This window comes from Oryzias latipes, chromosome 24 (genome assembly GCF_002234675.1).
Source record: "Oryzias latipes chromosome 24, ASM223467v1".
Classification (NCBI taxonomy): domain Eukaryota; kingdom Metazoa; phylum Chordata; class Actinopteri; order Beloniformes; family Adrianichthyidae; genus Oryzias; species Oryzias latipes.
In genome coordinates, this window is record NC_019882.2 from 9152439 (window position 1) to 9168157 (window position 15719).

The 15719-nt window shown below is 36.2% G+C and overlaps 3 protein-coding genes across 7 annotated transcripts in view; 1 reads left to right on the top strand and 2 right to left on the bottom strand.

Moving 5' to 3' along the window:
* Positions 1-1615: 1615 nt before the first annotated feature.
* LOC101164523 (centrosomal protein cep57l1) lies at positions 1616-5978 on the bottom strand. Of its 3 annotated transcripts, none has more exons than XM_020714654.2 (11): positions 5738-5960; positions 4474-4639; positions 4206-4394; positions 4012-4133; positions 3661-3774; positions 3506-3583; positions 3243-3332; positions 3080-3151; positions 2723-2979; positions 2498-2642; positions 1616-2222 (listed from the first exon to the last, which is right to left on the bottom strand). In XM_020714654.2, the coding sequence occupies exons 1-11, from the start codon at positions 5756-5758 to the stop codon at positions 2022-2024; spliced, it is 1455 nt and encodes a 484-aa protein (XP_020570313.1). In that variant the 5' UTR covers positions 5759-5960; the 3' UTR covers positions 1616-2021. The 3 variants fall into 3 exon arrangements, with proteins under 3 accessions (XP_020570313.1, XP_004083557.1, XP_020570314.1); XM_004083509.4 differs by having other exon boundaries at positions 4206-4379; positions 5738-5946; XM_020714655.2 differs by lacking the exons at positions 3506-3583; positions 3661-3774 and having other exon boundaries at positions 5738-5978.
* Positions 5979-6756: 778 nt separating this feature from the next.
* On the bottom strand, positions 6757-14524 carry LOC101168338 (pro-opiomelanocortin B). Of its 3 annotated transcripts, none has more exons than XM_020714658.2 (3): positions 14261-14524; positions 8566-8679; positions 6757-7889 (listed from the first exon to the last, which is right to left on the bottom strand). In XM_020714658.2, exons 2-3 carry the CDS (start codon positions 8671-8673, stop codon positions 7314-7316), a joined length of 684 nt encoding a protein of 227 aa, XP_020570317.1. In that variant the 5' UTR covers positions 8674-8679; positions 14261-14524; the 3' UTR covers positions 6757-7313. The 3 variants fall into 3 exon arrangements, with proteins under 3 accessions (XP_020570317.1, XP_004083656.1, XP_020570315.1); XM_004083608.4 differs by lacking the exon at positions 14261-14524 and adding an exon at positions 10391-11452; XM_020714656.2 differs by lacking the exon at positions 14261-14524 and adding an exon at positions 10391-11451 and having other exon boundaries at positions 7165-7889; positions 8566-8786.
* A 530-nt stretch (positions 14525-15054) lies between these two features.
* ptpn14 (protein tyrosine phosphatase, non-receptor type 14) overlaps positions 15055-15719 on the top strand; it is a 41703-nt gene continuing 41038 nt past the window's right edge. The window contains exon 1 of the mRNA XM_023953197.1: positions 15055-15451. The gene's annotated coding sequence lies outside the window, so the exon portion shown is untranslated. The remainder of the gene's footprint in view (positions 15452-15719) is intronic.

Here is a 15719-nt window from a genome sequence, read left to right on the forward strand (position 1 = left end):
TTATATATATATTAAAAGTAAATGTATGTACAGATCTTACAAACTCTTTATTGTATTCTCAATGACAATTGACATTTTGTTCTTAAATTCCTCCCATAGTAATTCGATTAAAATTTAACTTGAAAATATTTATTTCAATTGTGCATGTTTGTTGCATGTCATTTATTCTGCACTGTGGTGTAGTGTCTGCCCTTTTGAGTCAAATATCCTGTTCTGCTTTAAAAAATATATTTATTTGCAATATAGATGCAGATGCTGGCGGTTTTCATTTAAAAAATTCTGAATAAATCAATCATTTTATCAAACATGTTCAGGCTAAACCCACAGAAATAGTCAAAAGGTATTTAGTTTGTAATCAGGAGAATGCATGTGGGGATGATGATGCTCTGAGGTCAGGGAGAGATCCTGACTTGTTAGCTAACCTGATTGGGTCCAGTCAGGCTTTGTAATCTAATATGGCTGCACAGAGAAACAATACATTAGACTAAACGGATCTGCTCAGCCCATTTAACTGCAGTAGACTCATTCCAGGGATACCAGCTCCACAAAATGTTAGCAACACAATGATCTGAATGTAGAAACCAACTATAACAGCCATCTGTTGTCTTCTGCAAATATAAAATCCATAGGAGAAACGTGTTTTTTTGCAACCAGAGGGTGAAATATATTGTAACTTATATTTTGATTATTGGATCATCCCTGCAGCTGCAAACTCTAATCTGAATTTAAGGCTTTAGATTATTCGATTTTTATGGCAGTAAGACTTCTGTTGATTTGGGTTAATTTTTCCAGTTTTCAATGCAATTACAAGTTATGCCAAAATGTGCAATTATCTATGCTTATCAAAACTGCAGCTATCATAAGAGTATGCAGACTTTTTGAATCATTCAATAAAAAACTTCTAAAAATTCGTGTTTTTATTGTTTTTAGTTTCAATTATATTGTTGTAGCCTACAAATTAGTGGTAGTAGTTTCTTATGATGTAACTACAATGTTAACTAAGTCCTGACAAAGTGAGCATCTGTCATGTTTGTTCAACTTATACAAATGACTGACTAATAAATAAAGCCAAAACATAGAAACACAATATTTTGTATCATCTGAGCAGCAGAGAGTTAAAATGGGGGAAAAGCTGGAAAGCGTAAGTTGCAATGCAAAGAAAATGGGCAAAAAACAGATTAACCCTTGTGCTATCCTATGACCCCACCCTTACAGTGACGTGTTCTCCCTACCATGACAAAGGTGCATAAAGGTGAAGAGGATTTCATGTAATCCATGGACACCAGTGAAGATCACAAATCATTGAAGAAAAAAGGTTCAGCGCACTGTCTAGTGGGGTCTAGATGACCCAATGTTAAAGTGCCTTGGATAGCACAATTAATAAGTAAGGGAAGACTGGAAAAAAGATCCATTTGACCAGTTTTTTTTTAATTCTACTGCTTTAATGCAAATGTTTTACATTATTTGAAGCATTTTATTTGACACTTGCTATATGAAAACATGACTAACCTTCCTAAACTTGCATAAAATACGTGTTCCTATTTTGTTATTTATTTGCATTCATTAGCACTGCCCTCTAGTGGTTGTTCAACGAAAAAAAACCCAACGAAATTTGCAGATTCTAAGCTATTACCATTTTATTTGAAGTGGGATTTCTGCACAAGTTTTATCATTAGGAAACAACTGATGGTGTATGTCTCATGTTTATGCAAACCCTGACTTTAAACCTTCATACCATGTCACTAATGTGCAAAGTTCCATGTTATCCAGGACTCAATTTAATTTAGCATCAGCTTGAATGGCAAAAACATTGAAGAGTAGTTTTTTTTATGTAATTGAAATTAATTCACTCGTGAAGGGGTTAATAATGGGTACATAAATCAACACAAATTTTATTTCATTTATTAAAAAGAAAAGCTCCAGGCTGCTTAAAAAAAGTCTTCCCGGAAATGAGGAGAGCCGAGTACTTCATTCAGTGGTTAAAAAAAAACAAAAAACAGTTCTGCCTGACAGGGACAACTTTACGTTTCCCAGGAGATGTCGTCCTGTTTCAGGCAGCTTCTCAACTTCTTCGTCTCCCTGAGAAGCTGCAGGTTGTTTCGAGTTGGGCTTTTTGCAGTTGGCTTGACCTTAACTGGGGAGGGACCAGGTGGCTTGATCACAAAACGCTTCTTGGCAGTATGGTCCTCAGCATGTGACTGGCTTTGGGTCAGTTTATGGATCTGTGGAAGCAGACAAAAACGGAGATTTCCAACATTTTTTCCCACTAATGTTGGGGGAAAAAACAACTAAATGCACAACATAAGGTGTTGTCAAGGGGAGGGATCATGTAAAATTCTTCTTTTTGTTTTATCTGTACTTTTAACTCGTGTTTATTTTCATTTTGTGTTTTAAATTTTAAAAACCTACAGTACTGATAATATTTAGCAGACGATAGATAAACATATTTCTTGTTATACTGAAGCCTCTTGGTCTCTGTCGGTATAGATTCATGTACCTGCTGTTGGTGCTTGCGCAGCTTTGTGATCTGAGCTTCTTTCTCCTCCATCCTCCCCTCCAGCCTTTCCAGATCTCTCTGCAGCTCCTGCTTTTGTTGTGCACTTTGGCTAGCTTCTATGTGACGAACCAGCTCCTGATGCTCACTGACAAAACATCCATTTACACACATTCATAAATGCAGAAAAAAAAAAAAAAGAAATCTGAAGTGAAGCAAGTGACTCACAAGCTCATTTGGCCGAGCTCATCCTGTAGAGTCAGGAGCAGATCTGTCAGGGAGCTCAGAGATGAATCTGTGGAAGAGCGATCTGACTTCTGCAAAGTGGTTAAAGATGGAGAAAAATCCGTCTGGAGGCTTTTCTTGGCTCCACGTCCAGGCTTGTGCAAGGAGCTGACTCTTTCACACAGCTGAGGATGGTGGTGCTTCATCATGTGGAGGATGCTTTGAACGTTGGCGTGGACCGAATGGCTTGGACTAGTAGACTGTGACAGGAATAATAATGACAAAAAGGATTCGAAGAAATACCAAAACACCCCAACATTTGATAAAGTATTTATTTAAGCAAAAGAATCTTGGACTCACTGTTCCTGCAACAAAGGGCATTTTTGTTCTCCTGGGGCTGCATGATGTCTGCTCAGGCTGTTTAGATGATTTCTGATGAGAAAGATGGCAGTTACTATGGCTAAAGATGTTTTCTTTCTTAAATAAAAAAAAAAGACATTTACTTTAGAATGAAAACAAATACCATAACTGTCTTCTTTGTTTTCCTTTGTGGCTTTGTTTCTTCGCTTGCTGGAACAGACAGTCGCAGACTGATGTCAAACTCCCTCTGCAGCTATGAATGTAAATATTGTGGCACTTTAAAAGCCAAGCAATTAAAATGATGGTGTTTCCACAAAGACAAACAACCCAAACCATAGAGGCTTTCAGAATCTTTTTGCCAGCTTTTGTTTTGTTTTAATGAAGACTTTATGAAATATTGGATGAATAAAGCATGCATTGGCTGACCTCTTCTGCCTTTTCCTGCATTAGTTTGCGCTCATGCTCTTCCTGCAGAAGCTTCTGCTCCAGAATCGCCAATTTCGTCTGCAAGCAACCAGCAATCAAGTACGACTAAGCTTTGGATGACCCCAAACCACGACTAAAGAGGATTCTCATGTTACCTCTGCAAGAGTTTGGGTTCTGCTCAGTTTGAGACACTCTGATTCAATTTTCTCTAGCTTCTCCTGCTGCGTTTGGTGATTTAAGTTGCTTGTTTGTTGGTTCTGTAGCAAGGCCTATCAAGAAATAAAATTAAATCAAGAAATGAGGAAGATCTTCTTAGCCACTTCTATAATTACACTCCAATAACTACGAAGGACAAACAAAGACCTCTTCTTTTTTTGAGACAATTGTTTTTAGTTTAAAAGACTAACTGCTTAACGTCAAAACATCGCTAAAAGTGATTAATGCCTGTTTTAATTCATATGTTTTTTTTATTTTAGCACCTTTATTTTAATAAAAGTGCTCTTTACCTGATTTTCCAGTACGGCACTTCTGTCCTTCTTGGCATTTTCAACCATTTTCCTCATGTATTCCAGCTGCTTCTCAAGAATCTTGCAACGACTTTCAGCAGACTGCAATTTTAAATCCAAATCTGTTGTGGGAAGGAAAAAAATGAAATAAAAATTGCACATACATTTCTCATCTTTCCGTTTTAAAATCGTACCAGTTTTGGCAGAGAAGTCTGTGGCTGGGACACTAGCTGCTGTTTCTGATGTTAAGACCTGCGGTTGCTTCTGAGCATCATGGGAGACCTGAAGGTAGGTCTTCTGTGTTTGCATTCTCTCCAATTCCAAACGCCTGATTTTGTCCTGGAGATTTTTCAGTGCATCTACAACAGCTGAGGGGAGAACGACTTGACATGTTCATGTAACAGAATGCAACCAAAAAAAGAATCAAAATTCTGAGGTCTGAGAGAAAAGGGCGTGCCAAACCTTTGCTGTCCAGATTCCGCGTGGTTTGAGATGAACGGCTGTCGGTCTGGTCTGCAGTGACAGCTGAATGAGCAGGAAACTGCAGCTCTCTTGATACTGACAGGATCCTCTCAGGAGGTTGGTAGTAGCTACCGATGTAACTGTTTTTGGAGGGCGAGTCTAAATTCTGCAGAGAAAAGATATAGTCCTTTCAAGCCTGTGTAAATATACAATAAAAATATTTACACTATTAACACACAATCTAAAAAAAAAAGAATTAAAATCCTAAACAAGTTTCCACAACCTAGAGTAAGATCTATAAAGATCAGACTTTATTTAAAACATTTTAAAATGTTTACATTTTCATGTTACTCTTTTAAATAATTTGTGTTTATTAAAGTTGATACCTGGAAGTAATCAGTTAAACTGTAATAGACAGATCTGGTAACAAATAAACCCATTTGTTTACATGTTTTAGTTTATGGGACCTAAAACTCAAACATTAGGATATTATTGGAATTATTTTAATTAACAGTTGATCTCTGTTAAACATAGATATGTCTAAAACGTGGACTAATGTGAAAGCTTTAGAGCTGTAAAATAAGAAATAACATCCCTCCTTGTTAAAAAAAACAAAGAGAATAATGTTGACTTTTATCTGAAGCATCTGCCCATGTCTGCTACTAATGCTTTAAATAAATCATTTATTTCCATTTAAATGTTTTAAAAAATGCTTTGGTGTAAACATAGATGAGACCATTTGTATGCTTACAGGAAAATATCAGAAATCTAGGTGTGTTGTTCAAATCATTATTTAAAAGAGGAACTTATCTTTTTATTTATTTCTTTGCTTACACGATCATATTATTTCGTAACACACAGAAAGTCATATTTTATCCGAGTAGGGCATTTAGATCATGCATAATAAAATTTCATAATTATGCTATAGGAGAAAGACATTTTCTTTAATATAAAATAATTTATAGATAAAGTTAAATTGATTTAGACTCCTATCATCCATGCTCATTTCTTAATAAACCCAGCTGTGTGCGCTGGAAAAGTCCAGGAAATGTCAAAATAATGGATTTTGCGAATGAAAACAACATAATAACACTCACAAAGTATCACTATTTTTTTTTTTTTTTTGCGTTTGAAAATATTTAGCAGGGGGGAAATTCACACGTTCTATTAATTTAGCTTCAAATCAACTTAGTTTGCCAAAGTAAACAAAGACATGCTAGCATGTTAGCCACCTTCGCTGCTACGGTCAAGTTTCATATATTACCTGATCAAGCTGCACCTCCATCGTTTATCTGGTTATTTATAGCCGTACTCAGCTTCTTCGTGTAAGTTAAAAGGGGATTTTGTACGAACGGCTAGTCGATTATTGCCGAACTGACACTTAAGCAAAGCAGTCCGAACAGTTTAAATTTCCCTCCGTTTCCCACTTACGATGGTTCCGCAGTTCTGCAAAATAAACGATGACGTCACAAACATGATCAATAGATTCCAAAGCTGTAGAGTTTACGCCGCTAGAAGGGCCTCACCTTACTAGAAACACACAAAAATAATAGTAAAAACTTTTTTTTTTAAATCACAGGCTTTTTAGATTATTTTGGTTATACCTAGCAGGTTTATGCTTTATGCACAGAGTAACTTTTCAGAGCAAGAAACTCTTGTAGTAATTCATCATGCTTGTATTGTTGACTGTTTATTAGCAAATAGGCAAATACTACTTTAATGTCCTTGCGCTCCCAAGATCCACCTGAGGTCTGCCCTAACCCTTGTGCTATCTTAGATGACCCCACCCTTACATTGACGTGTAAAAAGGTTCAGCGCACTGTCTAGTGGGTCTAGATGACTCAACTCCCAATGTTAAAGTGCCTAGGAGAGCACAATGGTTACACGTGTTGTTGGCTTTGATGATGGCTTCCCTCCCCGCTCTTCCTGGTTTCCCGGGCTGCAGCAACGTGGGGTGAAACTCCAAAATCTGAGGGTGCTGCCCCTTGTTACGCCGCGGTGCCAGCCAAGACTGTGTTGGTGAAGGTCAGATCCTTGGTGGATAAAACTTTCATTCTGACCGATTTCATCTCCTGAACGCAGGTGGAAGAAGGAAAAGCTACAGATCTATTCAAATCAAGGACTCTTAGCATCAATATCAGACCACTTTTAAAGAGTCAAAGAAAGACTGTTTGTCCAACATAATCGTAGCAAACAGCCATAATTCACATGTGTTGTTTAAAACCATTAAAAATGTTCTCAATATCCCAAAGACCATTGATCATGAGGCATCAGATAAACTATGTAATGACTACTTTATTTCCAATAGCTTCTTTGTTGGAAAGGTTGAGCACATCAGAGCATAATAAGAACAACAATGGGTCGAAAAATACGCATTATTTGTATGAAAACTCAGCAGGGATAAACCCTTTCTTAATATAACTTGAATTTTGCACCATCTGATGGGCCCTCAATTATTTTGTATTTACGTGCTATCATAAAAATAAAACCAGTCATATTTCTTGGTGCAGAAAGCAAATTATTTAATATTCCCTTTAAAAAGTTTGCTGTCAAAAACTGAAGAAATATTTACAAATATTCACATCCTTTCACAAGCTAGTTTACAGAATAGAATAATATCTGAAAATAAAATCTTTTATTAAAAAGATTAAAGAAACCCTGAAGAAGTCAAGACCAAGACTTTCAAAGCAGTCATTCAAACCATTTATTCAACACATCTCCTTTATTGTTTAATGAGGCAAATATTTGGCCCAAAGTACAATACATTCAACAACACGCTAAAGTCAGCTGTGGTAGTTTCCGCAGTTTAAATAAAGATGCAAAGTAGCATGTAATGATAATCAGTCAATTTTTCTTTGCACATCTTTCATGAAGATAATGTTTTTGAGGAGCGTGGCTGGATTCTCCTCAGAGCTTTCCTCCCACAGCTTCCTAAAGCTGCCATTTCGTTTGGATGTACGTGGGCTCCCCCATCTGAAATGATTCATTCTGTAGGTTTCTTCTTTTCTATCCTGCAGAGGTACATCTTTTCTGGGGGGGAATTTGGACACCAGCAAACCAAGGTTTCTGTGACTTGCTTCATGGTGCATCCCCTTTGCTTCATTCTTGTCACTGCTCAGATGTCTGCGAACCCGAAATGGGAAGCTCCTTTCCGAGGAGTCCCCTTCCTCCAGAGAGGAGGCAAAAACCTTGATGGGTCTCCGTTTGCGTCCTATGGGTTTCCCCCAGCGGAAATGCTCCATGGCATATGAGCGACGGTTCATATCTGACTCTGATGCTTTGTCTTGAGCAGCCAGAGTGGCCAAAAAAATGCTAAGTAAGAGATCACCATCATCAATATTCTTAGGTGGAAGGACCGACCCACCAAGGTCTGGGCTTTCAGGTTTGATCCCAGACATGCAGAGATGGACGCAGTCCTGCACCAGAGAAAACCAATCATTTTCAAAATTGCTTGAAAACTTAAACATTTTCATAAAGATTTCTAAAAATACAATGTCTCATGTATTTTTTTCCTTTGTATTGTGGACTAAGAATCTGCAATAAAGTTTCAATCAATTCAAATAATCACAAAACACAATTTTCATAGCTTGCGTTTGACAAAACAGTCTATATTTTTTAATTTAGTTGCATCAGAATTAGTTCCAACAGCCAAACATGATTAAATAGATGACCCTTTTTTTCCCTCGTTTTTTCTTATAAAACCAATAAAAATGCTAAAACAGAAAATCAACGTAATGTCTATTGCACAACATTCTGTTTGGCCTTTAGCAAAACAACAGAGTCCTCCTATATTGCTGTTGTGAAATTTGTATTTTCCAGATCCTTCAGGGGAATCCAGTTTGCGTTGTCTTAAAACTTTAACTGTAAATTGTTCAGACAAGATTACATCTAGAGAATTTTTTTGGCATAACTGAAACATACTGGACAAAGTTTATTAGACTCAGGGGGGGAATTTTAAGCCACTGCTTCCAAGATAAAGAACCAACTTAAGGCACAGAGCGTTTTCTCCATGACATCAAGTTTCTTGTTTTTGGGTTCAAAAAGAATGGTTGTTTTTTTTTCCTACAAAAATAAGAACAAGGTTTGACTCACCAATATCCTGTTTTTCCTGTTCAGATCGTTGACTATAGAGTTGTTTGTAGATCCAGTGGCGCACATGCATCCCATTAGAACCACCAACAGCCAGCAAAGAGACACCATCGTCAGCTGAGGGTGACACGGATGCGAGAAGATTCTTCAGCTGAAAGGAGCGGGAGGAATGTCTCTTCACAACACAGAAGACTCCCAAAGGGGGAGTACATTCACCTGATTATCTTGAAGTTGGGAGAAATTATGGGAAGACAGACACAGTTAGCGTCTCCCGATCATTGCACTTGCATAACACCTTCCCCCCCTCTTTATATAACCAGACCTCTTCTGTTAAAATGCCAAATGCTGAAATGGTACGAGTGGCAGCTATTTGTCATTGTTGAATAATAGTCATCATTCCTGGCTCAATCAGAATTGCGCACTGCAACAGATGGTCTTATTAATCAGCAAAACATCTATTCTCTGTCAACATTGAAAGGAGTCCTTATCAGGATGGAAAATGACCCATTTCTGGTCTCACGGAAGGAAAAAGTTGATATTCCGAAGCTTAACTTCAACACACTTAAAAAGAGAATTAAAACAAAGCAAATAAATGTAATTTAAGGCCTGCATGAGTGTCAATTCAAAGACAACAAAGAACTTCTACAGTCCATGCATTCCTGGTGTTAAAAAACAGCAAAATCTTTTGTTTTCTTGAAAGGCTTCTTCTCCATTTGTTGTATTGATGCTGAAGGTCTGCATATGAAGCTCCAAACACCTCATGTGGCTGTTTATCTGTGAGGCGTTAAGCTGTTGAACATTTGCCCTGAATTTCCTGTCACCATGAAGACTGCTTTAAGAAATGTATATTTCCAAAAAAACGTCAATCTTCCATCCAAGATCTTCCAATCATCTGTCATTGCAAGAAACCTTTTATGGGGTTTTTTGGCAATAGAAAAGTCTGGAGGAAAGGTTTTCCTTTGATATTTTTTATGTTTGTTTTATTTTAATCTAAATTTTGTGTCGAAAGACTTCCAAAAAAAAGCTATAAACTAAGATGTGAAAACGTGTGGAGGCTGCAGTAACCAATGGAACTTCTTGGACAGTGGCATTCTCATAAATAATCCAAAAATGGAAGATTTTTTTCAAAGCCAACCACACACTGTGACAATTCATGTTTTGCTTGGAATGAACATTTTCTAGGAACCAAAGGAGGATTCTTCAGCCAATATCTGTGAGGTTTATTTTGGAAATGCAAGATATAAATGTTTGTGGGATTTTTTTTAATCTCCAGTGTCTCTGACATTTTGAAAGGAGACAAAGAGAGTACTTAAACTCTCCAAATGCAGAGTTGATGAGCATTTTTCTGCTCCTGTGTTTTCTTTTTTGTTTGGCTAATAATTGCTCCAGAACCATAAATTTCTCCTACAGTGTTGCCATAACTCAAATTTCCATCATGTGAAAAATTTCTGAATTTTATTTCCAAACGTTTAAAAGAGTTTTCTCAGTGGGTGGATGTATTTTGTGGGATGAGAAAATTTTACTCTTTAAGAAATTGTTTTTCCTTTCATCCTCCGTTACTCTAAGAAGTGAATGTTTGGTGGGTCACCGTCTTTGTCTCTCCGGCTGACTCACTCAGCTGAGATCTTCAAAGATCTACAGCAGAAAGCTGCAACAAAACAAACTGCTAAAATACAACCCTTTTTTTATATTCATTTGCATGACTTGGTTCATCTAATAAACATGTCAGATGTTCTTCAGCCATTAATACACAAAAGTCTATTTCTACAGGAAAAACCAGAAACCACAAAAATGTAATTTTTTCTTAATGTCAAACAAAATCTGTTACCTTTTTCTTTTGTGTTTCCTTTCTTTTTGCCTTTCTTCCTGCTTTTATCCGCAGATTTAGAGGCGCTGCTGCTCTTATTCCTCCTTCCTCTCTGTGATCAAATGCTCGGCAGGAGAAGGGTGTTTGCTGCTGCCTCCTCAGAGGAGGAAAAAGGATTTTCTTTTTTTTTTATAGATGCAAGAACCAAAGAGTCTCAAGGACTTTGGGAGTGACTGAGGTGAGGCGTCACTTGTTCCTTTCTGAATGAAAGTGTCGGTGTGAGCCTGCGCACACACTTCACGGTCAGAAAATTGGTTAAGCATAAGTGAAGTTGCAAGTTAACTTGCTGTCTTTGTGGCCCTTTTCTAAGAAGCAGCTCAGAAACTTTTAGGTGTTCTGATGAATAAAAGTCTTTTGATTTGAGGTTGTCCCATGGAATTGGTTTTATGGTTCCCGATGCCTCAAAGGTCAGCCCTGATCTCTCACATCCGACACACGAGAAGAAGCTTCTTTTCTAAGAAGATGTGTGTGAAATTGGTTTAGGTGATTCAATTGTTGTCCTTGTTTTCCAAGGTGTGCACGTCTGCCTGTGTAGAAACTTCATTAGGGCGACCTGAATCACCAGGTAAACGTCATAACTGCTTTGTTAGACGTCAGAAAGACACAAACGCACTCAAGTGTGCGTTTTGAAAGACAGTTTTAAGTGTTGTCCACCTGCACCAGCTGGCTGCTAAGCACATACAGAACGCGTTATTGTCTCAATACCTCTCAAGGACGAGGCACACAGAAAAGCATCAGTGTAGCTCAAGCACCAGAGAAGAATAATCTTCTTGATGTAAGACACAATGACTAAGAGGTTTCCTTTAAAACAGTTTTTGAAGTATTCAATAAAGTTTCAAATTAGTTTAAGATAAGAAATGCTAAGCAAGTGTTTCATTTAATATTGGTCATCATTAACGAAAGATGTAAGTATTAACTAAAATGTCCTTTTTGCATTTTTTGACTCATCCTACATTTGTATAACTGTGCAGAATGACCATGCAACACATTTATTTACTTATTTAAACATTTAAACATTAGGATAAGCCCCTAAAGATGCAACATCTCGTTTTTAAGAGGGTCCTCTGTATCAGACGTTTAAAATAGTAGATGAGCAATAATTAAAAAAAAAAAAGCAAATAAACAGTACAATCTAGTTCGCAGTATGCACAGACTCACTCACACGCACACCCAAAACACACAGAATAAGAATAATGATAATAATAATAATAGCAATAATAATATATACATTAAAAAGCAAGTAACAAATAGAAAAAGTAACATTAACACCGGGAAACCCATGAAAACTTTTCCTCTGGGCTTTTGAAGTTAATTCGACAACTATGTCATCGCTTGTTCATTTTGAGTAGAAGCAATGAAAATAAAAATAAAATAAAGGGCTAAAAACAAATAGCTTTTTTCTCCAAATTGCTTTTTATGTCTAGGAACAAGACAATACTTGGTCGAGATGCTTTACTATACTGTATATTTATGAGTTCGTAGTTCATTTTTGTAAGGTGTAAAAAAATTTGATTTTTATTTTTATTTTATTTTATGCAAAACCATATTTTTAAATGACCAAAAGATTTAGTATTAAAAAAAAACTAACCAATAAAAAAAAAAACATTTTTAGCCAAACTGTCATTTAGACTTTCTCTATCTTTTTTAAAAATTTAATTAAATAAATTCATAAAGTCCACAAGTTGAAACATAAATTAGAATGGCAATACTGATCTGCTGTTAGTTTTTATTGTCAACACAAACAGTTTACTAAGACAGGTTCCTCATTTGCTGTTAAAAATCACGGATATTTCCTTTTTCATAACCAAGAGAATTTGGTTTTGGAAACAGTTTTCAGAAATCATTTCACAAATGTGTCGGGGGAACTCAATCCTAAAATCATTTTACCTGCATTGTGCTTGTAGGACTGGTTAAGGTGAATAATCCAGTCAATGTTGGGTATTTCTGTTAAAAATATGCAAAGTATTGATTAACATAGTTCCAATAACTCAGTTTTTAAACAATATGACACATTTAAAGATTTTTTAAATGCACAAAAAGTAAACATAGCATAACATCTGACCTGGATTGTTTTGTTTCAAACTGCAACAATTTAGAATTTAATTCCTATGCCTTTTTTTTAATGGCATTTTTTCACATCGTTTCAGTTATGAGTGTAGTACAGTGTTTGTTTTCTAAAAGCACCAGCCTTGCATGTGACTAATGTGTTTGGCCACTTTGATAGCATAAGATGCTGAAATCAAAATGTTCTTTTGTGAAACCAAGCGCCGACCCACTTTGGGATGCAGGAGGCACCAGGTCAGAGCAGGGTCACAGTCAAAAAGCAACGTGTTTTTGAGCTTATCGGCACCGCGATCGGACTTTAGGTGTGGACTCTAAAAGGAAGCCTTTATTGTGGAGGCCTTCCGTGAGGAGACCTCAATTCTGCAGGTCTGCTTAAACACAGACATCAGATAACGTGTCACATGCCTGCTTTTGTCTTTCTTCCAAGTGTCTCACAGTTAAAAAAAAAAAAAAAAAAATGATGTACAAAACAGGCTAACAAGTTCATAAATAAACTTCCAAGTTTAATTAAATTATTTTCAAGTGGTTTAAGTCTATTAAAGAAAGTGTGATTCCAGTGGTTTAGAGCTCAAAGATAATGTTTTTTGTGTTAACTTTTCTTGAATTTTTCCCCCAAATATAAACAATTACAGCAATTTTCTACCCAAATATTAGTGTATCGGCAGCACATGGCACGACACCACAGAAAATTTATGTTCCAAATGATCAAAATAACGTCACTTATAACGATCAAATGATCAAAATAACGATCAAAATAACGTCACGTCTTTGTCGTTTTTCTTCATAAAATTACATAGTTGGGGTGTAATTACATTTTTTGCCGTTTAAAGGTTTCATTATGTAAAATCAATCAGGACTGAACATGTGCTCCTAAGCCAGCTCTACATAAACAAAAGAAAGCAGATATATTAGAGATTTTACAGCAGAAGTTTTTGAATCATCCTTTTCTTTTTTTGCAAAAATGTAAAAAAAATTGTTCTAATGATTTATTGTAATCACTACAATTCTGATGGGCCTGTATAGATGTGGTGACGCATTCAAGGTGTACTCCGCCTTTGGCCTTAAAAAAATTAAGGGATAGGCTCCAGCCAGCATCTTTTTGACCCCCGTGCAGGCTCTCAGAGAGATGAGCCTTAAACATTTGATCTATGGCAGGTTAAATTTATTGTATTTGAGAATTTAATGTTATAAATTCTTTCAGTATTTTTTGAAAGTATGTCCTTTGCTTATTTTTATGGCTGTCATTTGCTGTTTCAGCCACAAGAGGCTGCAACTTGTCCACAAATACAGTATGATAATCTTCAGTTTTCACATCTGAGACAGTTAAAAATCCTGACAAACTTTAGCAATAAAAGGCAGAAAATCAAAGAAGCCCTGCATGTGTTCTGTAAAAAAAGGCCTATGTTTGAAAAATTAAATATATATTTACATCCAGGAAAAATCCTTTGTTTGACGTCTTTAAAAATGTATTTTATTTTTGTAGTTCTAGATAACACTTTTTTTTAAATAAGTACAGTTATTAAATTAAAAAAAGAAATTCTCTTTTAATGGCCTTTTTTTTTACAAAGTGTGAAAAAGTGTAAAAGTTTAACATTGCAACAAGTAGAGATAATACAAAAAAACACTTTTTTTTGTTGGTACTTTTGGGATAAATATGGATCAACATATATTTAAAAACGTGTTATATTTGTCGGTTATTTGAATTTACTCCTTCACAGCGTCGTTAGCACGCAACGGCGGAACATAAAAAAGAGAGGGGGGCCCTACTTTGTGCGTGAGTCTCCCGCGGCCCCTGGAAAACCATTAAACGCAGAGGACTTCTCCCAGAATTCCCGCATTCCTGGGATTTCTCCACTCTGATGTCAGAACAGTGGGGGCGGGGCTCTGAAGGCGTCTGGACCCAATGAGGCGTTCACGTACACCATCAACGCTACCAGCGCTACCAAAAGAGTTTTCAATTTATTAAATTTCAAGCAAATAGCATATATTGGCTACAGTAAAATTTTTTAAGGAAATATGAAATTTAAAATCTAATTATGGTTAAACACAGAGGTGTTCTGAGGTTATTTGTTTATATCATTACACAACTTTATTTTAGTTGCAATTTTAAATGACCAAGTGCAAAAAAGGTGCTTTGAAATAAAAAGGAAAGAGATGTATACATAAACATAATAAGAAAATATAAAAATCATATGGCAATGAACTAAAAAAAAGAAGAAAAGAAAGAACAAGGAAAATCCAATATCCAAAATATAATGAAAAAAAAAAACAATTAAAAAAACTGCATAAATGAAAGATGGGTAAAATTCTCATAAACACAATTTTTAACCCGAAATTTGTTTCAAAAAAACAAAATTGAAAGCACAGATTAAATACACATTTTTATTTAATTTATGAATAATATAAAGTTATGACTAATGATGTAAGAATGCATGAGAAATGTACTTAAAAAATATTTAGAAAAACACCGATTAAAAAAATAAAAAGGAACACGTTTAGTAAAAATCCTTATTCCGATTATTTTCTTGGGTTTTGAACGCAGCGTATTCTGTATTCCCCGCCCGCCCTGAACGCCTCCATTGGACTGCAGGGACCGCTACTATAAACACACGAAGAGTTGCAGCGAGAGAAGAGCACATCTTTGGCCGATCTGCACGACTTTTACCAAAGTTTTGCGCAGTTTTTGTGCGCCATGAGAGCATCAGAACAAAAGAAGTTCCGAAAAAGCACCAGCTTGGGGACGCGCAGCAGCTTTGGTGGCGTTTTCTCTCAATCATTTTTCTCTCTTGTGAAGTTTGAAAAGACTTTCGACATCTCTGCTCCCCAGTCGGAATTTTAAACTGCTTTAAAAAAAAAAGGCTCTTCTGAGGATTAAACCCACTCCGCGGCGAATCGCCTCCAAAACCGAGGAGATTTGGAATGTAGCGCAAAGGAAAAAAGAAAAAAGAAAAAAAAAAGGTGAGTTTGAGTTCTGAGGAAAAAGTTGGACATTTGTGTTTTAACTATTTGAAGTTCGTAGCAAGGATGTGTTGACTTTGAAAAAAAAAATAGAGGAAACGCTAACTGTGTAAATCAGTCTTGATGATACAAACATTTAAGTTAAATTAAGTATCACGGGAGAAATGACTCTCCCCTCATAGATCAACACAGATAAACACACAGTTTGGACTCAGGCTGGGTAAAGATGCTCACAAAAAGATGCGAAATGGAAGAAAACTGATGACTT

Coding starts and splice junctions, on each gene's coding strand:
- LOC101164523 (XM_020714654.2), bottom strand. CDS start 5,758: ATGGAGGTGCAGCTTGATCAG. Junction 3,775..4,011: donor GTGCCGTACTGGAAAATCAG/GTAAAGAGCACT, acceptor ATTTCTTGATAG/GCCTTGCTACAGAACCAACA. Junction 2,980..3,079: donor TGCCCTTTGTTGCAGGAACA/GTGAGTCCAAGA, acceptor TTCCTGTCACAG/TCTACTAGTCCAAGCCATTC.
- LOC101168338 (XM_020714658.2), bottom strand. CDS start 8,673: ATGGTGTCTCTTTGCTGGCTGTTGGTGGTTCTAATGGGATGCATGTGC. Junction 7,890..8,565: donor ACAGGAAAAACAGGATATTG/GTGAGTCAAACC, acceptor TCTCTGGTGCAG/GACTGCGTCCATCTCTGCAT.